The sequence below is a fragment of the Ursus maritimus genome, unplaced genomic scaffold (assembly GCF_017311325.1).
Source record: "Ursus maritimus isolate PB19 unplaced genomic scaffold, ASM1731132v1 scaffold_28, whole genome shotgun sequence".
Lineage (NCBI taxonomy): Eukaryota > Metazoa > Chordata > Mammalia > Carnivora > Ursidae > Ursus > Ursus maritimus.
The window spans coordinates 33,370,362-33,390,974 of record NW_024425341.1 but is presented as its reverse complement, the minus strand read 5'-3'; the positions used below and the strand labels follow the sequence as shown (position 1 = coordinate 33,390,974).

Sequence of the window (20,613 nt, the reverse complement as noted above, 5' to 3'; positions counted from 1 at the left end):
TTTCTACGATTTTAAGACCATTGCTTGGTTTCAGTTTCCTTGCAAAAATAAAAACACTGAATAGAAACCCGAAAGCATTTCTAACAAACAGAAAATGGACTGCAGCCTTCTTTTTAAATGAGAAACAGTAACTGTGTATGTGGTCACGTGCTCCTGGTTTCCCCACTCACTGCCCAAGTAACATTTCTCGGACCCCTTAGCTCTGTCTCTCAGTCCTGCAGAACTGTAAACACCGTATCAAGGCACTGTGAGAGTTGTAACATTTCTTTTAAACAACAGCCAGGATTATTAACTGGAAGCAAGTGGTTTATGTTTTTTTCATGCCACATCTGCCATCTCGTTTGAATTAAATTTTTGATTAAGAGATCCAAGATGGTGATTAACTTCAGACGAACAGAACGTCAACTCAGCTCCAGAAGAGGGAGGTTTCTTTCCGAGGTACCCCTTTTATTCAATCTAATCAATTTTTCATTAGGGTGAAGGTGTTTATCAGTGTTTAACACACTAGCTTTGAGCAAGGTGCGTCAATCTTTGTAATGAACTTATTAATTAGAGTTAATTTAATTGAAGTGGAATTGAAGGGTAATTAATGGACAAACTGCTGATGAAGACAGAGGAAAGCTCTGTCGCTTTCAAACCTACAAACTTTCTGATGGAAATAATTCACTTCTCCTCTTGTAGCAGCTCAACCAAATGTTTCAGCAGGTGTACAATCTACTCGTATTGAATTTAGATATCTGAAGGTCACTTCTACAACAACAAAAGAGGTAGCTGGTAAAGTGTTTTGCTTTGGGATTCAGTTAGTTAGAAATTCCCAATAATGCTTCTAGTAAACTTTCAGCCACGAATGTGAGTTACCATCAATGTTTTTGTAAACTTCAAATGACAGCTGTGCCACATGCCGATAAATTTCAGGCACATGAACCAGGATATTTTCACAGGGCGAATATATACATATATTTGATATCTTTACTAAAAATTCTAAGTAAGTTTTCTGTCTTTTTGCAGCTAATAGCAAATTTCAACAAAGTCTTTTTTTATGCTAAATTAGTTTCTTCCAAAGAAGAGTACTGTATGTATTCATTATTTGACTCAATATATTGAGAGTTTAATGTTTTCCTGTTTTGCATTGGGGGTGTAAAGGCGAATAGGGTGAAGATCTTAGCCCACTGTGTCTAAGCAGTCATTTCGTACACAGGTAAAATTAGATCTTCAACTGGCAAAATAATTTCATCAGCATGAAAAAAACCCTCAGTCTAAAGATGTAAAATAATGATAGGTGATTTTGGCAGCCAGTTTAATCTTTTAATTAACATCTATGCCTTTTTTTTTTCTCGTCATTCATGGCAATATCATTTTATGAAGAAGACTGAATTATCTTCTTAAATTTTATTTAATTTTTAAAATTTTTTAAAAGTAATCTTTACAGCCAGTGGAGGGCTCGAACTCACAACCCCAAGATCAACCCCAGGTTGCATGCTCCGTTGCCTGAGCAGCCAAGCGCCCCAATTTGAGCTACAGTATCAATTACAAAATATCCTTTATAAAATAATTCAGGTAATGTATTAAATAACATTAGATGAAAAAAAAGGGCCGTTTCATTATTTCCTTCCTACTCCCATAATTGTGGGAGACAAATTAGAATGGCAATATTTCAAACCAGCATTATTTTATAGCTATATTATTATGCTTATTTTACTGATGAAGGCATAAGAGACCTGAACCAAGTTCTTTACTATAAAAATAATTCTATCTATAAACTTTAATTGGATTTTTTTTGGTGGGATGCATTTTTTAGTACAGAAGCCAGAAAGGGAAATGAAAGCTCAACAAAAATAATTAAATGCCTATTCTGATTCTTGGGATTATAAAATACATTTTTAAGAACAGAGGACAAAATAAGTTAATGCGTTATTTAAATAATGCCTTGATAATGTTGGGTGGTGATGATTTCCTAGAACTCTTTCGTGTGGCATTCAAGGTCCTCTATAATCCCACCCCCAGTTTTTGTTTTCACTCTCATTTGTCCTGTACATGTTATTTGCTCTAGTGGTCATGAATTTTCTAACCAGTTTCTGGTTCTCCAAGCTGTGTGAATCAACTCATATATCTATGAAACAGTAACAAACATAAACCTGTCTCCCTCCAAAAATGTATGACCAAAAATGTATGACCAAAGGATGAGGGAGGCAGAGGAAAGGGAAGGAAGAGAGGGAAGGAGGGAGGGGATGAACCAGGAGGGAAGGGAGCTGAGGGAAGAAGGAGGAAGGAAGGGAGTGAGAGAGGAGGGAGGGGGATGGAGGGAGGGAAAGAAGAAAGGAGACAGGGAGGAGGAAGGGAGGTGGGAAGGAGGGAAGGAAAAAGGAGGGAGGGAGGAAGGAAGGAGGGAAGGGAGGAAAGGAGGGAGGGGAAATGAGAGTGATTATGTAAGGAAGAAAGTACATTACTTGTCCCTTTGTGCCTTTACCTAGGATATCTACTGGGGGCTTCAACGGAATTTTCATCAATATTACAAGTTAGCCTATACAAAACTGTCTTTAGTGTTGGGCTTCCAGGATTCAGTTTGTAGTGGGTGAAGAATGGCACATGCGTCCGTCACGCCGCTGATGACGCACGGGGTAGCGGTCATGTCATCCAAGTTTCTCAAAGTGCCAGGAAAGAGTGATTTGTAAAAATTACTAGTCTTTTTCTTCTTCTTCTTAAAATAAGTGTGTTAATTCACTGCCTAGCGGGATTTCTCTTAGGTTAATGCCATTAGGTTATATTAATAGATGAAATAGTTTGCATTTCATAAATTTCACAATTGGAGAAACCGTAACCAAGCAGTACTTTCATGTGGAAGCTCTTCTGAATCAATGGAGACCTGTATGGGCTACATTAGCCTTCAGAATTGTACCACCATAACTATGACCACCATCGGCACCACCACCGCTTGTTAATGGGTAACCTGTATTCAGTACTTGCCATGTATAAGGAGCTATTCTCAATGCTTTTCACATATTAACTCATTTCCACCTTATGACGATTGTATAAGGTAGTACTATTATCATCCCCATGTCACAGGTAAAGAAACTGAGGCACAGAGAAGCATTTCAAATAGCTGATCAAAGGCCATAGACCTAGGGAATGGCCAGGCCAAGCCCTGGACTCAGGCTCCAGATCCCCGCTCTTAACCACTCAGTTACAAACAGGGCTTCAGTGCAGAGGCAATCAGTGTGGACGGATGAGGGATAGACAGACGGCTTCCCTGAAGCCAAGCCTTATGCGGAATGTTTTTATTTACTCAACAGTGTTAACAAGACCTGTCCTTTTGCTTTCCCCTTTCTTCCCCTTCCCCTCCTCTCCCTCTTTGGTTTCTCCTCCTCCTCTACTTTCCCATACAGAAGTCATCCTCTCCTCCATGTCTCACCTGTCTCTCCCCATTGCCTCCCCTCCGTCCTTGCCTCGCCCCTCACCCCTCCCCGGCTTCCCTGCCTTCTCCAGAGCTATGACCCTTGCCCCAGCCCGCCCTGGTTGCAGACGTTCGGCTCTTGGCCCCAACTCCTGTGCTGTGTCTTCAGCAAGCTCTGTCTAGTTCTCCTTTAGAAGGGCCCTCAGATTTATCCTTTTCATGTCTATGAACTCCAAAGGAATTAGCGATCTCAGCATGTCACACTCTGGGAAAGCTCAAACGTGTCTTCCGGCCATCAGATTCTGACTAGTCACCCTCTCTGACACAGAATCGACTAGGGAGTTCTCACATACTGCTCTCACCACCCTGGTGGGCACACCTCCTCGTGACGAGCGGCTTCTCCATTGTCTGAAGCATCATCGCTAAGCTGCGTCCCCCATAACTGGGCCAAACCCAACCCTTGCCTCCAAACACCTTTTCTTTACTCTCCCGTGGACAGAACACTACTTTCATAGTTGTATCTTCGTTGATGGCAGTCGTCGTAGTAGTACTAGTAGGAGCCGTGGAGGTGGCAGCTATATTTGGAATTTACTGTGAACTAAGCATTGTTCTAAGTACTTTATATACATGAATTCGAGCAATTCCCAAAGCATCTCTGTAAAGAATGTCTTGATTAGGGGCGCCTGGGTGGCACAGCGGTTAAGCGTCTGCCTTCAGCTCAGGGCGTGAGCCCGGCATTACGGGATCGAGCCCCACGTCAGGCTCTTCCACTAGGAGCCTGCTTCTTCCTCTCCCACTCCCCCTGCTTGTGTTCCCTCTCTCGCTGGCTGTCTCTATCTCTGTCAAATAAATAAATAAAATCTTAAAAAAAAAAAAAAAGAATGTCTTGATTAAATCCATTTAACAGATGGGTAAACTAAAATACAGCAGTCTGCCTCAGTCTACACAGCTATTAAGTAGGAGAGGATGGATCTGAACCCAAGCGTCTGATCTCAGAGTCTATGCTCTGAAGTACTTTCTCGGACTGTTCCCCTCGTCAGAAAATACCTCCTCCCACCCCCACACTAACTGCCATCTTCAAAAGAGCCACGGTTGGGAACCCAAATCTTGTTGAAAGCTTCCACTGTGCATCAGGGCAGGAGGACTCCTCTGCACGTGGATTATTTTTACATATTACTCCATGTCACATGCAATAAAAGATTCAACTGGGACGTGTTGGTTTCTAAGTATTTCATGTGTGTTCCATCTCCTTGCCCCATTTAAACTGTAACCTTCTAGATTAGAACAGCACCTTCCTGCACCATGTGACTAACGTGGTCATGGAATTAATTCATGGGATATAACCAGCATTAAAAAAAACAGCATATACTTGGAGAAAACAATCTGTGTGTACCACTTTGTAAGGCTTTGTTTCGGTTAGGCGATGACATGTGTACGCACAGTAGGTCACAATGTAAAGCTGTTTGAGGCTGTGGGTCAGGGTCAAAAATTTGAAAGCCGCTATCCTAGAGGGTAAGAACGAGTCATTCTTCTTTACTCTTACGGGGCTCATCCCCATACCATGCACACGGCTGTTGTTCAGTAACAAACTGACTGACCGAAAAAAAAATTACTACCTGCCATTTTTATTATAATCATACTATTACAATTTTTAAAAAGTCAGTGTTGGACCATTGTGCACGTCATAATATCTATATACGTATATGCTATTGTGACCCCGCTTAGCCTTATGCTGTCAAATACTTTTCTAATTGAGGCTTCTCTGTTATGAGATAATGTGCATTCTTAAATCCACAAACTGTACACAGGCCTCGAGAGTTAGGAAGACGGAGTATTTCAACACAAATGAAATATTATTCTTTACCGTGCTACTGAAGGAGAAATTTTAATGACAAATTGACCTAGCCTGTTTCTTCTTATAAGGCCATGAAATTTCATTACTTTTTACATTTATTGCTATAAATCATAACTCTAATAAAATCTATATTAAAGTTAATAAGCGTGTTCTTAAAAATTAAAGTATCTTAATCTTCAGCTACACAACATGAAGCATGCAGTCATCCTGCCCTTGTGCACCTTACCATTTGAGCAGTCCGGGCCGGTCCAGTTCGGGTCACAGGTACAGGAGCCGCTCTCTTGAAGATACGTGCCGTGACCAGAACACTGGTCTGGACACATGGTCTTCACTAGTTCACAATTGCTACCACCCCATCCTGGACTGCAGTGACATTCCCCGTGGATACAAACCCCGTGATTGGAACATCCGGGGTCCAGACAGTCGGCTGGAGTAGAAAAAAGAGAAATTTCACAATTAAACCTAGAAGATGTCACACATACCTAATGCATGCAGGATAAGGAACTACGTCCCAATCTGATGGATATAAAAATTCTGGAGACTCAACTATTCACCTACTATTTTCAAGAACTTGTTTCTGAAAACGCAAAGAATCATACAATACGGCATTAAGGATCATACCATTTAGGTAACTGAGAGTCTTGCAAGGATTTGTAATTTTCATGAGAATTACACATATATATGCTCCTGAGATTTCAGACTATTGCTCTCTGTTCTGCTTAATCAGATAGTAGTAAGTATTGGCTTCTCTGTAACAGTATTGTATCAGCTGACCTAACCCACAACCACTGAGTCCTGACAGCTGTATGGGACTCTCAACTGTTTGAGAAATGAATGAGTTGCATACTCTCTATCCTTCTTAATTCACTCTAATGTGCTTTAGATGACGAGATTTAATTTAGCAATTTGACTCAATAAAACTTTACACTTGTAGGGTCAATGGCCTGAAAATTTAATTCCAGAGACTTAATTGCATTACTTTCCGTGTGCAGATCAATAAAATCAATTTGATTGAAGAACGGAAATGGTGCTTTTCTGCTTTTGGAAAAAACAATTCAACTGCACTTTACAGTATAGCAACAAGCCCATGGCGTGCTTTTTTCCACTACTTTGTTATGTGATATGTTACATCTTTCGAGAGATGCCAAAATGCTAGACTTACAAGCTGGCCTCAATGTGAAAAACTGTAAAAACAAAAGCAAAAGCAAAAACAAAAACCCAAACAAAACAAAAGCACACCCCAAGAAAGCAAAGATAAAAAAACAACAAAACGAAACAACAGTCCACTGTTGGTTTCAAGACACAAGTGTTTGCTTCCTTCCTCAGAGTGGGGCGGGGGGGGGGGGGGGGGACAANGGGGGGGGGGGGGGGGGGGGGGGGGGGAAGAACAATTCATACGACTGGAAGCAAAGGGGATCTCTGGCATTTGTGTTTTTTGTTAGTTAAAATGTTAACAAAATGCTGCAGCCGTAAGCACGGAAATCAAAGTTCCTTTCACAAGGAGGCACACGAACAGACGCAAAGTGAGGATTGCAAAGATCATGTCTTTCGAAGATAAGCACAGACGTCCGCAAATACTGGCGCGGTTACCTTCTTCACAGTTTTCTCCTTTGTATCCCGAGTTGCAAGCACAAGAGCCTATGATGCAGATCCCATGCCCCCCGCACTGCGGGTCAATGCACTGCGTGGTGGGCACGTCGCACTCGGTGCCCTTCCAGCCGCTGAAGCAGAGGCAGCGGCCCTTGGAGTACTGCCCGTTGCCACTACACAACACCGGACAGGCTGCTGTGAAATAAAACACGACAGAGGAATTAACAGGCACGTTCTCAGGCGAGACCCTGAAAGAAAGGCGATGATCGTTGGAACGAGGAGTTTGCTGGTTTTCTCCCCTTTTCTTTCTTGCCTTGCCGGTTTTCTGAATTGCTCATGTTTCTACAGCTTATTTATATTGGCTTAAGGAAAGGCTCTAACTCGCATACCTCTGGAACAATCTGGACCTAAAAATCCCGGAAAACAATGGCACGTTCCAGAAACACACTCTCCATTTCCATGGCAATTTCTGGGGCATTCCACCACAGACTCTGAAGAAAAGAGAGAGAAGGAACACTTAGGGTACAGCCTGCTTCTCGCACAAGGTAAACTGTGATCGTTTTAGCTCCACGTGGAAGGAATTAGGGATGGCCCGCTCAGTCACCAAATAAAAAGGTTTCATTGACACCAGATTATTCGAATCGTCAAAGCAAAGCACTGCTATCTCCAATGCAGATGTTTGTGTTTTCAAGATGCACTGTCCTCCAAGATCCTTCCAAAGAATAGGTTCTTCCAATGCCTCACAGTATGTCACATAGTCATAAATAAACAATTTAAAAATAAGTCTCATGTTTTACTTCAGGCTTTATCACCCTAGGAAACACTCCAAATCGGTGAAGACAACTGAGTTTCCATTCAACACACTGTTTAGGCTACAGCCCCGAAAGAGATGCTTTTGAAGACCCTTCTTACCTATGACGATGGTATTAAAGGACACCTGCTCCGCATTTTTCCCGTCATTGTAAAAAGCCAGATGCCAGATTCCAGAATCCAAGTACTGGATAAAGCCAGCCTCATGCAGACTGACGGATCTCGCCTGCCGCCCTGCTCTTTCGGGCTCCAGCAGGTTCCGCTGCTCTCTCGCAATCAGCCTGCTGCCATCCAGGAGCTCGACAAAGTCATACTGAGGGGGAGGACAAGTGCAGGTGTTTAGTGCTCAGCCACATTTCGGATATAGCTGCTTCTCACTTTATTTATTTATCTTATTCCAACGTCTCCCCTCTGCTCTAATAAAGACAATGTCAGGAGAAGGTTCCTGATGGACAGGTCCCTCTGTGCGGAGCATTTACAGGCATCCTGATCTGACTCTGGAAACTGACTGCCCACTGCACGCTGTTGTTGTATACCAACTTCGCAAATCATTTTCCACTTAGAGGGCGATCGGTTTCCAGACTTAGATCTGAGCCTTGTAACTGATAAAGAGTTTGATGAGTGCAGGCCGTGGGTGGATACCACCATCAGCCTGTAACGTTTCAAACCTGGCAACCCAATTCTAGACCATGAGATCATCTCTTCAGGTGGTCTCCTGATATGTACTCAGTGTCAGGATCATACTGAATCCTCGCGGCCACCCTTCCAGGATGGCGTTGATGTTTCCACTTAAGGCTGAAGGAAACCAACCCTGGAGAGGCTTGAGAAGGGTCTGGTTCGATACCTGGTAAGCGGAGGAGTTGGTTTGTGAGAAAGCTCAGGTCTTTCCTGCCACCCACCGTGTTCCTCTCTGTGACCCTCAAGTTACCATCCCAGGCACCATGAACAAACCCATGGCTTTGTCCTCAGTTATGGTGAAACTAAAAACCGATATCGAGATGCCGGTATATCTCTGACCGCAAGTCCAAAAAATTCAACAATGGAGGGGTTCTGAAGGGATGAGAGTAACAGTAACTATGCTCAATTATTATTATGAAGTCAACGTCATTAAGCTTAATTTTTGGTTTAGTAAGATTAATCATGAACACTGGGTAGCTAGAAGAATGCAACTGGGGAGATTTAAAGATAATTAAAAATATGGAAGGTGACTGGTAAGAGTAAAGCTCTGTAACCAGACCTAATGCAGTGAGTTTGGAAAGAATGCAAAGACTTTCCAACATGGTTTTAATAAACTTGTTGGATAAAAGTTCCTTAAAAGTGGAGTGATTCAGTTTCTATAGACTCTTACCTGGTTTCACTTTATTCCTAAGGGTGAAAAATACACTACAGTGCAATATATATAATATTATAGTATTATCTACGTGAATCACCAATATTCTACTTTCTGATAGATTTCTGAAATGGAATTTCATCACAGGTCTGTTTGAGGAGGTGTTTTTTATATGAATCCCTTAATACAATCAAACTGGAATAAAATCAGCCATTGGGATTCTGAGATTTATGATTCAATGTGCCGCCACTATACTGATCACAGACCTCTAACATTACTACTGGACAGAATTTAGAATATCTAATTCAGTTTCCAACATATTACAATTTTTATTTAAATGTAAAAGCATTTTTTGTTATTTTTTTGTGTCGTAAAACTACCTTCTGACATCATGCAGCTGTGAGAAATACACATAAAAAGCCATAACTTGGTTAGTATTCAATAATGTTTTTCATTTCTATCTTACAAGGATGAAAATAATCACTGGATATTTAACCTGCACAATTTTCACTGGAATTGTTTTCCAAAATTATCAGAGGAAAATGAATGCAGCACTTTCTATAGGTGCCTGTATCTCAAATAAGCCATTCGTCTTCTCATCAGATTTAAATATTTATATTAGCATGACAAAGAGGCAGGGAAAAGTTTCTTTTAATGGCTCCTTTGCATATAAACATTTTTCTCCTCTGACATTAAGCTCAGTAACTGAAAGATTGAAAGGGAGGAAACTTTGAGTTTTAAGTGGTCTTTCAAGCTCATACTCATCGTCCCCACCTTCACTGCAGGAGTCCCCATTTGCATCACACCCTGAACAACCAAATGAGGCTGGAGTGCTGCGCCTGGTGGGGAGGGGAGGCCACAGTTGTTGAGAATCTGCCTAGGCTGTTCCGTAGGGCCAGTGCACCCAGGCCTTCCAGAGGGTTATTCGAATACCTAAACGCAAAGTCCTCTACTTCACACTAAGCCTGTGTCTACAAAAAGTAAACAGATTATACAGAACAAAAATATTTAATAACCTCTGTTCTCAGAGTGTAAAGTATAAAGCAATCACTTATGCACAAAGTTGGGCTACTGACTTTACTCTGTAATACCTATTCCTAAGATGGAGACGTGGAATTTTTTTGTGGGGGCAAGTCTTGGGATCTCATGCTATTTCTTGGATAACATTCAGTCTCACCACTTCGGGGAAGTGGTCATGAAACAAAGGTTAGACTAATAAAGCTATCTTACTGCTTTATTTCTGAGCAGTTAGACTATCTATATGCTTCACTCAATTCAGTTATTAAAAGGATGAGCATTAGGGCACCTGGGTGGCTCAGATCATGATCTCAGGGTCCTGAGATCAGGCCCTGCGTTGGGCTCCTTGCTCAGTGGGGATCCTGCTTCTCCCTCTCCCTCTGTTTCCCCACTCATGCTTGCTCTCTCTCTCTCAAATAAACAAATAAAATCTTAAAAAAAAAAGGATGAGAACTCAGAATCTATGAATATTTAACTGTATTTCCTTTTTAAGATTTTATTTATTTATTTGAGAGAGAGAGAGTATGAGCAGGGGGAGGGGCAGAGGGACAAGCAGACTCTCCACTGAGCAGGGAGCCCGACGCAGGACTTGATCCCAGCACCCTAAGATCATGACTTGAGCCAAAGGAGATGCTTAACTGACTGAGCCACCCAGGCATCCCATTAACTGTATTTTAAAATCAACTTGTTGGTGGTGGCATGGTCTTGCTGTAAATTACTGGCATACAGAGGAGGAAGTGATTTTAGACATCATCTGATCCAACGGTTTCATTTTCTGGACAGACACAGGCCTAGAGAGGTGAAATGATTTGTTCAAGGTCACAAGGTCAAAGAGTGGTAGGGGTGTATGCTTCCAGAACTCAGGTCTCCAGCTACCATTCTGAAACAGCCTTCATGCAAACGTACTTACGTGCTTCAGTCAGTACACTGTTAACTGTAAAGCGTTAAATTGCCTCCTTAGGCTTCTAACTGTCCAGGAGAATGAAGTGGGCATCAGGGAGAAGAAAGTCAATTGATTCCTTGGCAACAATCAAACGGACAGTTTTATAAAGGGTCACAAAGACTTTCAAAACTCAAGTGACTCTTCTGAATGGCTGGCCAATTTTAATTATTTCAGGTTGATTTATTTAACGTTCCCCAGAAACAGAGAAATGTTCAATTTGGGCTGCTTTATAGCATATTTCATGTTTAAACACTGAACTCAGAAACAGTTGTTTGCTCTGCTGATCTTGAATAAACCAGAAGAAGGAACTCTAATAACGGTGGAGCTTTGGAAAAATGCGTAATCTAGTTAAACACATATATTGTGGTAAAAAGGAAAAGTGGATATCATGTATATTGTATTTAAATACCAGAGGAATTATGGGAAAACCTGAAACTGCACTTTTTATTTCCCTAATCTCATATGGTATATATAACTTGGAAAGAGTCAAACCGAAATCTTTAAATAAATCTTTAAAGTACACAACAATTTTCTTTTGTAATTATTTTCTGGAATTTATAGGTTCTATGCTCACTGTCGTGCTTAGCTTTGGAAGTATATTTCTTCAATTACAAAAAAAGTGATTTAAACACATATATGGTTCCGATGAAAAAATATATTTTTTTTCTATTTCACTAGACTATTGATAGAAATGCAATGTCTCTGCTTTAAGTGAAGTCAGAGAGACCCACTTCCATTTCAGACAATCTGGTTATTACATTGTACTCTGTGTCACCTCCAGCATAAAGTGGAGTCGAGTATAACTGTAATCAAAAATTTAAACTGGACACTAGTACACAATGGGGACAGTATTTAATGTGCAAGGATCAAAGGCATTTACTTTAATAATGTAGCTATGGACAATATTATCAGAAAAATGAACACACCAAAGCACGATATTAAAAAAATTTCATCGCTGTATAATTTATATATATGAGAAACTTTCTGTGATCTACAGTGACATAAGAGAAAGCATGCTCAAAGTTTCTTACTCCTCTTTCTTTAAAGATAATGATTTTTTATTGGTATATGATCCATTTTTCTTTATAACTTATATTCCTAGGATACAGAAACTGCATTTCTCCACCAAATTACATACTCTAAAGCATACGTGGAAATCCTCTAGTCCTCATCTCATAAATACAATTAAAATCTGCATGAAATTCTATGGGTAAATAAAGTGGTTATCAAGTATATATCTTAGGCTCATCCAATTGTCAATGTTAATTAACTATCTATTACATTTTTGGAATTCCTGTGTTGACTAACATAATAGTTGACCCTAGGAAAAGTCTGAGCTCCAAATTTATAGTAGGTAATTCAAATAATTTCTCTTAGACATAACGGGACCTCTTATTTTTTTAATTTATTTTTATTTTTTAATTTTTAAGATTTTATTTATTTATTTGAGAGAGAGAGCAGAAGCAGGGGGAATGAGAGGCAGAGGGAGAGTGAGAAGCAGACTCCCCACTGAGCAGGGAGCCCAATATGGGGCTTAATCCTAGGACCCAGAGATCATGACCCAAGAGGAAGGCAGATGCCCAACCAACTGAGCCACCCAGACGTCCCAACAATGGGACCTCTTTTAAAGCACAATTTTCAACTTACATACCCTGATCCAGTATTAGATAATGAAAAAGCCTACAGAATTACTGATAGCAGCTCTCTTTGACTGTTACTGTGACGTATTTTCATGCAAGCGGACTGACTTTAGAGTTCCTGGAATGCATGCCTGAAGGGTATTTGAATTGTCGGGAGTACCACACTTAGATGGTCACCCTTGGCATCCACGAAACTTCTCTTGCCTCTTTATCTGAGGAATCGTGGCTTGAGTTGATAAAAAGTTCATGTCATCCTATTTATGTTTATGTTCCCATAATTTCTTTACTAACCGTAAGTCTGGCATTAAGTAGAAAAAATACAATATATTTTCAACAGCGTGAATACAGTGTTTGAGATGAAAATACTATGCATCTATTACATGAAAGGAATAAGATCCTCTGAAATTCTCATAGAATCTTTGTAAAACACTTGGAAAATCCGTGCTGTTTTTCTACGTGCTCAGATGATGTTCGATATTCATTCAGTTACTCACAAATTTTAGTACATTTTAATCCGTCAATAACGACTAATGCCAGTCAGGAAGAAAATGCCGTTCTTCCTACTAATTCGAAAACCTCAAGTGTAACCTACATTCAAAATTCTTTTCACTGTAAAAGATCAATAGGAAAGTGGTCCAACAGTTAAACAGCTGAACTTAAGAAACAGAATAACTTTAAAAATGCAAAGTAGCAGTTTCCATTTTATTGACAACAAAGCCGACTTTTACCTGAGTATGGGAAGGTGGTAAGCCTTTTCGGCCATATACTCCAATCAATGCATCCTTCTGAAGAGAGATATTGAATTTAAGAAACTGTGGCTGATCGATAAACAGCTGTGATCTCCAGAAGATCCCGGGAGGAACCTCTTGAATTGCTCTTCGGCCAATATCAAGTTCTCCAGAATCTATGGTGTTATTTTCTTGTGTAAATCCACCTAATTTTCCTGAATGGAAGAGACCCATTGAAAAAACAATGAAAAATTAAAACAACAGTAACAACAAACACCCCCCCCAAAAGCCTCAAACAACAAAACAGCTTTCCTTTCAAAAAGTTTTTTTTTCACTAAATGCTCAGGCATTCCATCTCTGATAAATGAAATGCTCTCATAGAATTTTCACTTTAAAAGCTTTTTTGTGAGCTACTGGTGTTCAATGAATTGTGATTTAGCACATTCTTTAAGATATTTAAGTAAAAATCCTTTGACTTCCCCCAAGGTATGCCTATTACTGAAAGTCTTTTCACACCTACAGTCTTTCTTGATCACTTGAACCGTAATTATCTTACAAATATATGTCTTGTTATTTCTTGGGAGAGATTAAGTCTGTTACTTATCAGCCTTTCTAAACGTACCATAGCACTGCAAAGTGTAAATTAAGGCAGAATGGATTATGGAGATTTACAAATCAATCTTCAAGCAAACAACAAAACCAATCGATGGCACGGATTCATGTAGTTCCCTCCGAACTCTACATTAGAATGAATAAAAACTCAGATGCTGGAAAGGAGGCCCGAGAAGGGGTAAGTGGGGACATTATGCAGGGGAGGGACGGAGGGGTAAGTTCAGATTCTCATAAAGATATTGAAGTAGGCTGTCATAACCTCTTTCTTTTGACCCTCACCTCTTGCACTGCTGGTGGGAGTGCAAACTGGTGCAGCCACTCTGGGAAATACTATGGAGATTCCTCAAGAAGTTAAAAATAAAACTATACTATGATCCAGTAATCACACTACTGGGTATTTACCCAAAGAATACAAAAACAGTTATTCAAAGGAATCCGTGCACCGCAACGTTCACTGCAGCATTATTTACAACAGCCAAGATATGGAAGCAGTCCAAGTGTCCAACGACTGATGAATGGATAAAGAAGATGTGGTGTACACAATGGAATTATTATTCAGCCAGGAAAGAATGAAATCTTGCCATTTGCAATGATGTGGATGGAGCTAGAGGGTACAATGCTAAGTGAAATAAGTCAGTCAGAGAAAGACAAATACTGTATGATTTCACTTATATGTGGAATTTAAGAAACAAAACAAATGAGTAAAGGGGAAAAAGAAAGAGAGAGAGGGAGACACACCAAGGAACAGACTCTTAACTACAGAGAACAAACTAATGGTTACCCGAGGGGAGGTGGGTAGGGGATGGGTGAGATGGGTGATGGGGATTAAGGGGGCCACTTGTGATGAGCCCAGGGCAATGTATGGAAATGATGAGTCACTACATTGTACTCCTAAAACTAATGTTGCAGGGTATGTTAACTAACCATGGCAGTTGTTAATGGTCAGCTACTGGGTCTGTTTTTCTTTAACTAACAATTTAGTAATCTAATATGCTCCAGGGAATAAAAATTAAAAATTGGCTTATAGTAACCCTTATAATTTGTTATGTATCAGCTCATAGATTAAAAATGACATCATTCATTGAAATATCCAATATTTATTTTACGACAGTAATAGATACTCATTTTAGCTAAATTAGAACACAGAGCTAAATACAAAGATAAAAAATATAATCTGACCACCCAGAGATTATGTTTGTTTCCTCTAATCAGACATCTTTCTTTATTCATAGAGAATTTTAAATACCTGAGAGCAAATTTTACTTTACGTTTTGGATGTTTCTCTGCACTTAGCACCTATATATGTCATAAATTAGCTTTTTTTTTTTTTTTTTTTGAGAGGGAAAGAGAGAACCTTAAGCAGGCTCCACATTCAGCACAGAAGATGCGGGACTTGATCTCACAACCCTGAGATCATGACCTGAGCTGAAATCAAGAGTCAGCTGCTCAACCGACTGAGCCACCCAGGCGCCCCCATAAATTAGTTTTTAATGAAAAGATTAAAGAGGGCAGAAAGAGAAATGGAACTAACTTTACTGAAAGCCTATGATATGTCAGGTAGTTTCACCTATTTTATCTGTTTTGAATTTCAAAAACTTCCATGAGGTTGATATTATTTCGAGATGAAGAGACTAAGGCTCAGAGAAGTAAATTACTTGCCCAAAGTGAGTGGTAGAGTCAAGAGTCAAAGTGAGGTGAGGTCTGCAGAACTCCAAAACTATGTGTCTTATATAATCATCAGTAAAATCTTTGCTTTTAATTTTAAAAAATATTATTTTAAATTACTAAGTTATAAATTTGTCTAATTCATATAAAATCAGATGTGGTAAAACCCATTGAACCACACTAGAGAATCTGCTTGACTTTCAATTTTAGGATATAAGGTTATAGGTTTTTCTATACTTTTTAAAAAAAGATTTTATTTATTTGAGAGAGAGAGAGAGCATGCACATGCATGAGCGGGGAGGGGTAAGGGGCAGAGGGAGAGGGAGAAGCGGACTCCCCACTGAGCAGGGAGCCTGACACGGGATTTGATCCCAGGACCCTGAGGACACCACTCGAGCCGAAGGCAGAAGATTAACCAACTGTGCTACCCAGGTGCCCCATACTTATTTTTATTAGGAAGAAATGACCAGTTTTTATGAACTAAAAACTGCCATGTATACTATAATGTGATATTCCTTGAGTAATAATTTATACTAAATTCCTAACAGGTTTTTGTCTTTTGGTTGAGTTCCACATGAAACTATTTTTAAAATACTAAATAAAATAGTAGTCCTTTTTCACACGAAGATTGGTTCGTACACATGTCATATTTAAGTATGGAAATGGTTCATATTTGGACCCACTCATCAGGTTTGTACATCACTAAGGCTATCATTATACTTTGTTGTTATTAACAAGTTCTCGTGTTATTTTCTGAAGCTTATGGGATTTGATCTACTCCACGGCGTTGATCCTATGCAGTGCTGCTATAAATGGTTTTTTAGCAACTTTACAGCGTACCTGTGCTTTGAGTGCTGGGAAGCCTAAAATGGTGCTCATCAAAGACATTTTTTCCCCAACCATCATCTTGGCCTAAGTATTAGCGTTGGAAATAGTGATCCAATTGTGACTCGTGGGGTTTCAGGTTTTGCTTTGTTGCTTTCTCCATAGACTGATTTCAAGGGTTAAGATTTTTCTCACAGAAATGATAAGTGTGCGTAGGGTTGTGTCAATATGTGTATGTACTCATCCAGTTAGTCCCATAGCAATTAAACAGATGCCTCTTTCTCACAAGGAAGGCTCTTTTCTTTGTAAAACAAAAGAACCAAGGTTGATTGGATGTGCTTGAATGGGAGCAGTAGTAGTTGGGATAATTGTTCTCTTGTCCCCCTGTAGTGAAGAAGACTGACTAATCATAACATCATAGCATCTAAGGTTTCAAGTGTCCATGGAGGTCATTTAGTCCACGAGTCTTCAAATACAGGAGTCAGACCCCTAGGTATGAAGACTACGTGAAGACTCCTTCTTTTCCTTCCTTCCCTCCCTCCCTCCCTCCCTTCCTTCCTCCCTCCCTTCCTTCCTTCCTTCCTCCCTCCCTCCCTTCCTTCCTCCCTCCCTTCCTTCCTTTTTTCCTTTTCTCATGAAGCTTTTCAATGAGGAAAGGAGCAGTCTGTTTTAAGGGAATTAATTTTTAGAACCTCAACAATTTCCATATGTAGACTCCCTTTACAACAGAAGGGCATACCTCTCACATATTCAGAATCTTACTATGACACACTGTCTTTTTTTTATTTTTTTAAGATTTTATTTCTTTATTTGAGAGAGAGACAGTGAGAGAGGGAACACAAGCAGGGGGAGTGGGAGAGGGAGAAGTAGGCTTCCCTTTGAGCAGGGAGCTCAATATGGGACTCGATCCCAGGACCCCGGGATCATGACCGGAGACGAAGGCAGACGCTTCACGACTGAGCCACCCAGGCGCCCCGCTATGACACACCGTCTTGAGCATAAAGTTTCCAATGGGCCAAACAAAGGCAAAATTGAAAGTATTTTTGTTGATGAAGCCTCCTTTATTTGAGACACCGTAAATGCAAGGTAGGGCATAGTGTCTTTCCCTGTCTAGTATGTAGTTCTATCAAGGACAAAGTGTGGCATTAAGAATTGGAATATTTAAGACTGTTGGTAGGTTTTGAAGTCTGATACATCAAGAGGGAGAGAGAACATGTTTGCTTCGTGACCTCAGCACCCATCCCAACCACCCGCAGAGAATGCTTCTCACTGGCAGAAAAGTTTCATGACTATGAAGACAACATCCATAAGGTAAGAAATATTAAAGGCTCTGATGCCTTTTTCGATCCAATTGCCAAACTCATGGCAAGGACTTATGCTCTCCCTGCCTCTCTACTATCAGCTTAGAGTAGGAGTTCAGAACTGTGATGACTGTGACAAAATGTATTATTACTTTATTTGAATTGAAGAAGTCGGACTTTTTCTGACAGAAAGTTTCATTTTCATGAGTCCTAGCTCTGCCAGTAAATTATATAGTATTACCCATCAATTAAATGAGACAGTTAGAGGTATTTAAAGCATATGATACAACAAAAGCATTCAAAAGCTATTATAATAACAAAGGTGAATGAAAATGAACAGAAGGTCGATTTTCCACACCACTCTGTGTATAACAGATTAAACAGAGCCACTAAGTAAAAGAGTAACAGGTCAATTAGTAGTGTTTTGCTCAGCCTTGGGAATGCTTTTTATGGGTATACTTCACAGAAGCTGAGAAATGGGTGGATGTGGAAGACTTCGTGACAAATATTTTTGAAAGCAGATAGTTGTCAGTTCTGTGCTTTCAATAAGACTGACAAAGAAATGCGATGGAGTTGACAGCTTGTAGACCGCTAAACACACCTTTTAGAAATAGATCACAACGTGATTCTTGACATATGACTAATAAGGATTTCAAATAGTCGAACGGCATCACTCTAAAAAAATCCTTTCCTTCCCATCTGCTTATTTTGTAGCAAGATTTCTTATATTTATATTTATAAAAAAAGAAACAGGAATAAAATTGATACTGAATCATCTTCCTTTGCTTTTGTAATAATTAATACCCATCCATGACTACATGAACTATTCGGAAAAGTCCCCATTCATCTCATTTGGAGAGGTATTTTCAATACATTTTCCCTTTTTATATTTAATAGTTATAAATATGGTTCATATATTTATATAATAATTAGGTTGATTTTAGTCAAATGTGTACAACTAATAATTATAAGCACAATTCCATATAAAAGAAAACGGGTTTTTAAAACATTTACAAGTCTTATGGTTGCAGGAAATACAATTTAATTTAAATTTGTATTCCTATTTTGTCTTAAGGCACAAGAAAAAGCATTTTGAAAATCATGCATTTAGTCTAGCTTTTCCTCTGAAATGGGACTCTCCCTTTCAAGTGCCCATCCACTTCTATTTGCTTCCAATTGTTACACCATTTAGAATGAATTTATTTTGGGGCGCCTGGGTGGCTCAGTTGTCTTCAGCTCCGGTCACGATCCCAGGGTCCTGGGATGGAGCCCCAGCTCAGGCTCCCTGCTCAGCTGGGGGTCTGCTCCTCCTTTTCCCTCTGCCCCTCCCCCCCTGCTCATGTGCTCTCTCTCTCTCAAATAAATAAAATCTTAAAAAAAAAAGAATGAATTTATTTTGAATTAAAGTCTTACAATGTGTCTTTTCTAAAAGGTAGACGCAGACCTGACCTCTCCTTATAATCAGTGATGTAGCGGGACATGGCTGACTTTCCTTTACTTAAATCCACTGACCCCGCAGCTTAGATTAGTGCAACATTCCCACTAAAGCCTCCAGGGTGAATGTCAGGGGACCGTAGTTGTGTGAAGGGGCTTTGTCTTTCTAAATTCTGCACTATTGCTTTTCAAGTCCTGGCTCTGCTCTCATTTGGCCAAGTCAAGTGTGGTCATTCCTGTTAGCGTTTTCAAATGCTCTTTATTGATTGGAACCACACCTGGAAGTCAGCGAGCCATTGACACAGTTTGATAAACTTGTAAATACTCCAGCAACCTTTTCCTCTGAAGCTCATCAGTCCTCCCAGATAAAAGGCTGGACACAGATGTCTTTCATCATGTCCTGAATTCCAGAACACTCTGGCTTCAGAGCAAAGCAAAGGAGGGCCAGTTTTGGTGCTCTCTATCCTCCCTTACTGAGATCACTCCATCTTTAAGCCCCCGGAGCCTGAACCTGGGAATGATCATAGGACGCGGGAAGGCTGTTTGTAGGTTTTACCAAGAGAAAAAGGAGGAAAAATGGAGGAAAAAATAGGGCAATAGAGTGCCCTGTAGTTATTCTACACTCAAAGCGTGTAGGTTAGGAATCAAACCAATTAAAGCCTTCACAGTACGAGTGAGGTGTTCCATGTCTTCAAACACAATAGGGTATCATCTTGAAGATTTTTTTCCAACGTGTCCTGTTGCGTCTGAATGTGGGAGCCGGTAGCAGTCTTTTTACCTCCTAACTGTGAATTTCCCTTTCATCAGTAAGTATGTGTCACAACAGTCTCAACGTCTTAAAATACGATTGTCAGAGTGTGAACACATAAAGAGGCCACATCCCCAAAGCTATTGTTATCCTCCCCCTCTTAGGTGATCCCTCGTTTATAGGCAAATGCATTAGGAAAATTTTTTCAGTAAAATCGGCATTTTTCAGATACTACATTAACCATGCCTTGAACTCTGAGATATTGTACGAATAATAATTTACCAACCCTAGATGCTACAAGGACCAAATGGAATATTTAAATCATACCGGTAATTAGGAGGTTTGGTATCTGTCTGAAAATTATTTTGTGATATCAGAAAAAACAGAGATGCAAAAAACGATTTTGCCATTCCCTACATGACTCTGCTGCCTGCGTATGATGTGAGCAAACAAGCCCGTAATTATTAAAACAGAAGGCAGAACAGAAATCCACCTGTCAAAGTCTAACTCAATTGTTGAGGAGGGTGAATGATACTATCATCTGAAGTCCCACAGACGCACCAATAATTAAGATGTCAGGAAGCAAGGTTAGGCATTTACAGACAATCAATAGCCCACCCTCTAATTCTAAGACTTAACCCTGGATTCCTACCCTGACTTTGAGATCTCTGAGAGAACATAGCATTTTATAAACAACCACGTGACATAACTTAACATTGTGGAT

At 40.0% G+C, this 20,613-nt stretch overlaps 1 protein-coding gene across 1 annotated transcript in view; it reads right to left on the bottom strand.

Moving 5' to 3' along the window:
* Positions 1–20,613, bottom strand: part of TENM3 (teneurin transmembrane protein 3) — a 586,425-nt gene that overhangs the window by 99,865 nt on the left and 465,947 nt on the right. Inside the window, exons 7-11 of the mRNA XM_040643363.1 lie at positions 13,305–13,519; positions 7,749–7,959; positions 7,226–7,327; positions 6,837–7,031; positions 5,473–5,673 (exon numbers count right to left, since the gene is read on the bottom strand). Coding sequence (XP_040499297.1) covers positions 5,473–5,673; positions 6,837–7,031; positions 7,226–7,327; positions 7,749–7,959; positions 13,305–13,519 — 924 coding nt within the window. The remainder of the gene's footprint in view (positions 1–5,472; positions 5,674–6,836; positions 7,032–7,225; positions 7,328–7,748; positions 7,960–13,304; positions 13,520–20,613) is intronic.